Source organism: Lipotes vexillifer, unplaced genomic scaffold (assembly GCF_000442215.2).
Source record: "Lipotes vexillifer unplaced genomic scaffold, Lipotes_vexillifer_v1.1 scaffold1235, whole genome shotgun sequence".
Lineage (NCBI taxonomy): Eukaryota > Metazoa > Chordata > Mammalia > Artiodactyla > Lipotidae > Lipotes > Lipotes vexillifer.
In genome coordinates this window covers 1866394-1873767 of record NW_006775530.1, presented here as the reverse complement: position 1 = coordinate 1873767, position 7374 = coordinate 1866394, and the positions used below count along the sequence as shown (strand labels likewise).

At 45.7% G+C, this 7374-nt stretch overlaps 1 protein-coding gene across 2 annotated transcripts in view; it reads left to right on the top strand.

Moving 5' to 3' along the window:
* The window catches only part of SLC7A6 (solute carrier family 7 member 6), a 23593-nt gene that overhangs the window by 14139 nt on the left and 2080 nt on the right, over positions 1-7374 (top strand). For both annotated transcript variants that reach the window (XM_007449948.1, XM_007449947.1), the window contains exons 3-6: positions 339-483; positions 1137-1260; positions 1473-1576; positions 4778-4874. In XM_007449948.1, coding sequence (XP_007450010.1) covers positions 339-483; positions 1137-1260; positions 1473-1576; positions 4778-4874 — 470 coding nt within the window. The remainder of the gene's footprint in view (positions 1-338; positions 484-1136; positions 1261-1472; positions 1577-4777; positions 4875-7374) is intronic.

Here is a 7374-nt window from a genome sequence, read left to right as displayed (position 1 = left end):
ATGCCTTTGTTTTTCTGAGATTGTCTAGTTCTTCTAAAGGAAAAGGAACTGTTCAGAGGGAGTGGGTGGGGTGTGGGGAGCTGGTGGTGGTGGTTCTTTTGGTATTAAATTGTTTTTGTTTTCTTCTCCCTGCCCTCTTGCTTTCCCCTTCTTTTCTTGACCCTCCTCCTCTCTCCTTTTCTTGCCTCTCCCCTTCCTCTTTCTTGCCGCCCCGCCCCCTCCTTCCTCTTCTCCTTACGCCTCCCGCCATCTCTCCTGTCTTTCTCCTTCTTCCTCTTTCTCCTCTCTGTACGCCCCCCCCCCCCCCCCCCCTCCCCCCCCCGCCTTTGCCCCCACAGGACACTCTGAGCACTTTCAGGATGCCTTTAAGGGTTCCTCCTGGGACTTGGGAGACCTCTCTCTCGCCCTCTACTCTGCCCTCTTCTCTTACTCAGGTTGGGACACCCTTAATTTTGTAACAGAAGAAATCAAAAACCCAGAAAGGTAAAGGTGGGATCTCACTCTCCCCAACTTGGCTGGAACTCCTGCTGATAGTGGGCACGCTTGCCCTCTTCCCTCCCCTCCTCCCTCTGTCTCTCATCCCTTCTTCCTGTTCCCCCTTCTCCAGCTGTGAGGGATTAGGGGCGAGGAGGGGAGTGAGTGAAGGTGGGAAACCCCTGGCTCCTTGGCCTCATATTCACACTGGAGGATCCCCAGGGTCCTTCCTGGAGGAGAGGTCCTTCGGTGGGCAGCAGCTAATCCAGCTGGGGCTGAGATGTTAAGACCTTGCACTCTGGTGCTGACACTGAAGCCTGGGGAGCCAGAAGCTTATTCTGGGCAGCCGGGTTCCCAGCCTGCCCTCCAGTCCCTAGAGGACAGTGCTCCTCCTTCAGTGGGACCCAGTGGTCCCACTGGGGTGAGGATCAAATATTGATCATGAGCCATCTTCACAGGGAAGGGTCTCTCTCTCTCTCTCTCTCTCTCTCTTTCTTTCTCTCTCAGGAGAAAGAGCCCGGGGTGTGGGGCGCATACTTCCCTTAGGCTACATGGGGAAGAGGAGTCAGCCTCAAAGATCCAGAGGCCAGGGAATTCCTGGGTAACTTTGACCCCCAAGGAGAGGTTGGTTCCAGGTAGTCCTATTTCTGTTGTCCTGACAGAAATTTGCCCCTGGCCATTGGGATTTCTATGCCGATTGTGACACTCATCTACATCCTGACCAATGTGGCCTATTACACAGTGCTGAGCATTTCAGATGTCCTTGGCAGTGATGCCGTGGCTGTGGTGAGTCTGTTGGGATCCCCATTTGCTCGTCATCTCATAGTACTGAATGGCTGGATCTTTGTTTCTGCTGCCACTCCAGCTCTGCAGGGCCAGGTGGTGGGTCTGAGCCAGAGGGCGGGCTGCTCAGCAGTGATGGCATTTGTCCTGAGAGATGCAGGAGGCAGTGGAAACCCTTTTGTGTGCTGAGTGCCCCTTCTGTGCTCTGTCCCCAGACATTTGCTGACCAGACATTTGGCATGTTTAGCTGGACCATTCCCATTGCTGTTGCTCTGTCCTGCTTTGGGGGCCTCAACGCATCTATCTTTGCTTCATCAAGGTACTGTGTTTCTGCTGCACCTATAACAGACCAGTATTTAATTCTCTGAGGCTCTAGGTGAATCCATCGGAGCCCTTCTTTCCCTTATCCCTCTCTTGGACATGCAGGATGTGTATGTGTGTGTATGCATGTGTGGCCATGATCGTATAGTGGTTAGTACTCTGTGTTGTGTATGCATGTGTGCATGCGTGTCCTTCCCTTTGTACAACACTTGTGTGCTGGTCGCTTACGTTTCCACGTGAGATGAGGACAGATTGGTAAGAGGTAGAAGGGAAGAAGGCAGTAGCTTGTAGGAGGGATCCTGTTGGGGACCAGACTGTAGGCTCGTGCAGATTATGCTGCAGGCCTAGGATTCATTCTTGTAATAAATGATTATTGAGCACTTGCTGTATACTGGGTACTGGTACAGGATGACTCTGCCCCTCACATCACAGAAAACACTGCGGCCGACAGGTAGGCTCCAGCTCTTTTCTCTGCACAGACTTAACCTGTAAGAGCACTGTCCTTCCAGTTGTTTCATAGAGAGGACCAGTTCTGCCTTTTCAGGCTATTCTGCTACCTGGTCTCAGGGTTCTGGCACGTCCCCTCTTCTTCAGCACTTCACTTCATCACTTGGCCCTTCTCCTTGGTGGATGTTCATTTGGAGGCAGCTGTGCACAAGCTTCTCTCATCTTCTCTTAGAGAAATCACAAAACAGTTTCTCATCTCCCCTCTTCCTTATTGGACATACTTCTAAAGGAAATGGTTTGCATTTTGACTGTCATTCATCTTTCTACCCATAGGTAGGCTTCTACTACCTTAAAAATGTTCTTGTCAAGGGTGCCAGTGACTTCCTTCTTAGCCTGCTTTCAGTTCTTATCCTACTGGACCCCTGAAGCAAGTGATATTTACCACCCTTCTTCCTCTGAAACTATTCCCATGGCTTCTGTGACCCTCTGATATCTAAGAGGAAGTCTTCTTTCTTGATTTCTCTTCCACTCACCCTATAAATATTGCTGTCTCCAGGGCCAGGAATGTAATAGGCATTCCATAAATATTTGCCACATGAACAGATAGGAGAATGAATTAATGAAAGAGATAGTTTTGTCCTATTCATTCTTCTTACTAATTTTGACACCCCAGTCCAGGTACTTGGGGCCTCTGTAGGGCAACCAGAGTAATAAAGAGATCAAGGCCTTGTAAAAGAATATGGTGTCAGGGGTTCCCTGGTGGCCTAGTGGTTAGTATTCTGGGCTTTCATTGCCGTGGCCCAGGTTAAATCCCTGATTGGGGAACTGAGATCCCGCAAGCTGTGTGGCACAGCCAAAAAAAAAAAAAGAATATGGTGTCATCTTCCCTCACCTCAGCCTGGTGTGGCCAAAGTTGCACCCCATGTGGCTGTTCATAAGTTGCCCACTCAAAGATGATGTTTCCCATAGCCTCACCCTTATTGAGGCCCAGGACATCCCAACTGACTCTGCCAATTGTCCCAAAATATTTAGGTAGTAGGTATATTCTAACCTCACTCAGCTGTCTTGTGGCATTGACAGGATGAGGGTGAGGGTGAGGGTAGGGGACTCAGAGTAAGAATCTGGACCGGCACATGAAGTGAACTGCAGTAATGTCGAGGTAATGCACAACCATTTCTGCCTGTGTTACCTTCTTCACTTTCTCTTTATTACCCATGCAGCTGTCTTTGGCTTTGTACTAGACACCTTTGCCTCACCTTCACATCCTCTCCAGCATTCCCTCTGCATATTTCTCCTCTACTTTATTACGGATATCAGCCTTGTAAGCCAACTTCAACATCGTGCCCTGTGACATCCTTCCAGATGATACCATCAACTCCTGTGGTTCCACCTGGATGGCCCATAAGTATCTCAAACTTCACACGCGCCCCATGTGTGCTTTGTCTCCAGCTGTGAGGTTGTGGTCCGTCATTCCTCCTTACTTGGCCTCTTGGCCTCTTTTTGTTTTTGTGGTGGGTGATGCACCACACAGCTCATGGGATGCTCGTGGGATCTTAGTTCCCCAACCAGGGATCGGACCTGGGCCCTCAGCAGTGAAAGCACAGAGTCCTGACCACTGGACTGCCAGAGAATTCCCAGCCTCTTGGCCTCTTGATTTTTTCCCTTGGAGTCCACCCTCATCTCCCAGCTCAAACGTATGGGCACACACAGAAGACCAGCAGATTTGTCCTCTGCCAGGGTGTCCACCCTCATTCAGACCTCTTCTATTATGGGACCTTGTCACAGATGTCTGGGCATCCCCCCATACCATAGCCTCTCCCTGCTTTAGTTGGCCTCAGTGATATTACCAGAGTCTCTGTGTCAAATCCGGTCAGGCTTCAGAGCCACAGCTGGTTCTTGGTGTTTGTTCAGACTCCACAGCATGGCCTCATAAGCAGGTTTTTCCCAGCGCTCTCCTCACACACCTTATCCTGGGACTACAGGCATTCTAGCACCCACCTTCAAAGAGGCTATACTCTTTTATGCCTCTAAGCCTCTTTTGCCTTTGCCCATGCTGTGTCTCCACCCAACGCTCACCTTCTGGAAAACCCCAACTGTTCTTCCCAGTCCAGATGTGATCATCTCTTGTGAAGCTTTTTGTTCCCCAGCCCACCCCCAAGCCTGGTGCTGTGTGCTCCATGATGCTGCTGACTACCTGGATGGCGTTTCATTTCTCTGCTGCTCTGTTTCCCAGTCAGTAGGGCTCATTAGGTGCAGAGAGAAAGCTTGGGTTGTCTCTTTGAGCCCCAGGCTCTCCCTGACTTTTCATATACCGGGAGCTCAGGGAATGTATATGGAGGGAAGACCATCAGAAGTCTGGTTGCCCTTCTTTAAAAAGCCATTATGTTATGTAGGAAATGTGTGGGGTGGCAGAGTGGGGTACCCAGGTGGGGTGCCAATGGGTGGGGTGCCAATGGGTGATGCCAGTGGGTGATGGCAGGGTGAAGTATCCATTGGGTGATGGTGGGTTGCATAGCTGAGGGGCTGGGGGTGTCACTGGGTAACAGTGGGGTAGGGCATTCATGGGTAATGGTGAAGACATCTGTGGGTAAAAGGGGGGTAGGTTGGGTTGGTCATGCATAGAGAACATGGGAGGTTCCTGAGAGACTGCCCCCTGCTTTCTTCTGAAGCTGAGCCTGGTTTGTCTGAGTGAGGAGTGTGGCTGCATGGCTGAGTATAGAGATCCTCCTGACACATTTTTTTGTCCTTCCAGGTTGTTTTTTGTGGGCTCCCGTGAGGGCCACCTCCCGGACCTTCTCTCCATGATCCACGTTGAGCGTTTTACACCCATCCCTGCTTTATTGTTCAATGTAAGCTGTGCTGGGGAGTGTGGGGATTGGACGTATCTGTGTGGTACTCCTGTCAACTTTATGAGAAGACTGTTTGGGGCGAGGTGTGCTAGCTTCTTGGGATACTTCCTGAGCCTCTCAGTGTTTCTTCCTTTTTCTTACAATTTTTTAAAAATATAAAAGTAAAACATAGTTATATTAGGGAAGGCAAATACTACAAAAGAATATAAAAGTGAATTAGTAAGATTTATCTATCTTTTGTCAGTGGCTTCCTTTTTTCCTCCTCCTTCTAGCTCCTCTTTTTTTTTTTTTTAAATCATATTTAGAAAAGCCAGGCCAGTTGTACACTAGCTACCCTAGGGGCCTCTGTTCATATCATAGGCATCATAGATTTATACATAGTAGATAGCATTAAAGTGTTTTATTTCAACAAAATCAGTAAATTATTAAGTATTCTGACAGATGGAAGGAGTCCTGAAGAAGGACTGTCATTTTCTAATTTGCACTAAGGTATTATTAGGTGTAAAGGCTAACAGGGACCCTGAGGAAGGCCTTACTCCAAGATTTGAAAAATAGTTCATTTTCTTGTCATTTAGTTCTTTCCTTTATGGTTTCATTACTTAAAGTTTTGGATTCATCTGGAATTTATATTTTGGTGAATGGAGTGGGGTAGGCAGGCATTCACTTAATTTTTTTCTCAAATGGCTAGCCAACTGTACAAATATCATTTATTGAATAATTCACTTTTCGACATTTTCCAAATTTTTATCATATAAAAATAGCTAATTTTTAGAGTGCTTCTTATGTGCCAAGTACCGTGATTTGCCCCTTAAATGTACAATCATCTCAACTCATCTTTCCTCATCCTTGCATCAGCACCAAGCTTCCTTATTTAGCTTTATACTGAATATTTGAGAACTAAAGAGGGGCTGAGGGTACTTCTTCAGTTCCCCTCTCCCCCCTGGAATTTTCATCGCAGTTCTCACCTGTTTATTTGTCTTGATGAAGTTTTGTATCATTTTATCAAAATAACAAAATATCCTCTCAATATATTGATTGGGATAGCACTGAATTTATAAATTTAGGGCAATCTGACATCGTGTCTTGTAAATTAATCACCTTCCACCCCACTTTTCTCCTCTTAATATAGGGTCTCTTTTCTCTCTCTAGAATGGGCTCTTCTTGTTTTAAATCCTTTGTTGATAATTTGGGTGAAAAGACAGGTAGGGGGAACTCCATATTCTTGAAGTTAAAGCAAATCTATTTTATTTATTTATTTTTAAATTTAATTTTATTTTTTTTTATACAGCAGATTCTTATTAGTCATCGGTTTTATCCACATCAGTGTATACATGTCAATCCCAATCTCCCAATTCATCCCCCCCGCCGACCCCCTGCCACTTTCCCCCGCTTGGTGTCCATACGTTTGTTCTCTACATCTGTGTCTCTGTTTCTGCCCTGCAAACCAGTTCATCTGTACCATTTTTCTAGGTTCCACATATGTGTGTTAATATATGATATTTGTTTTTCTCATTCTGACTTACTTCACTCTGTATGACAGTCTCTAGATCCATCCATGTCTCTACAAATGACCCAATTTCATTCCTTTTTATGGCTGAGTAATATTACACTGTATATATGTACCACATCTTCTTTATCCATTCGTCCGTCGATGGACATTTAGGTTGCTTCCATAAATAGTGCTGCAGTACAACATTGGGGTGCATGTGTCTTTTTGAATTATGGTTTTCTCTGGGTATATGCCCAGTAGTGGGATTGCTGGGTCATATGGTAGTTCTATTTGTAGTTTTTTAAGGAACCTCCATACTCTTCTCCATAGTGGCTGTATCAATTGACATTCCTACCAACTGTGTGATAGGGTTCCCTTTTCTCCACACCCTCTCCAGCATTTGTTGTTTGTAGATTTTCTGATGATGCCCATTCTAACTGGTGTGAGGTGGTACCTCATTGTCGTTTTGATTTGCATTTCTCTAATAATTAGTGATGTTGAGCAGCTTTTCATGTGCTTCTTGGCCATCTGTATGTCTTCTTTGGAGAAATGTCTATTTAGGTCTTCTGCCCATTTTTGGATTGGGTTGTTTGTTTTTTTAATATTGAGCTGCATGAGCTATTTATATATTTTGGAGATTCTTTGTCCGTTGATTCATTTGCAAATATTTTCTCCCATTCTGAGGGTTGTCTTTTTGTCTTGTTTGTAGTTTCCTTTGCTTTGCAAAAGCTTTGAAGTTTCATTAGGTCCCATTTGCTTATTTTTGTTTTTATTTCCATTACTCTAGGAGGTGGATCAAAAAAGATCTTGCTGTGATTTATATCAAAGAGTGTTTTTCCTATGTTTTCCTCTAAGAGTTTTATAGTGTCTGGTCTTACATTTAGGTCTTTAATCCATTTTGAGTTTATTTTTGTGTATGGTGTTAGGGAGTGTTCTAATTTCATTCTTTTACATGTAGCTGTCCAGTTTTCCCAGCACCACTTATTGAAGAGACTGTCTTTTCTCCATTGT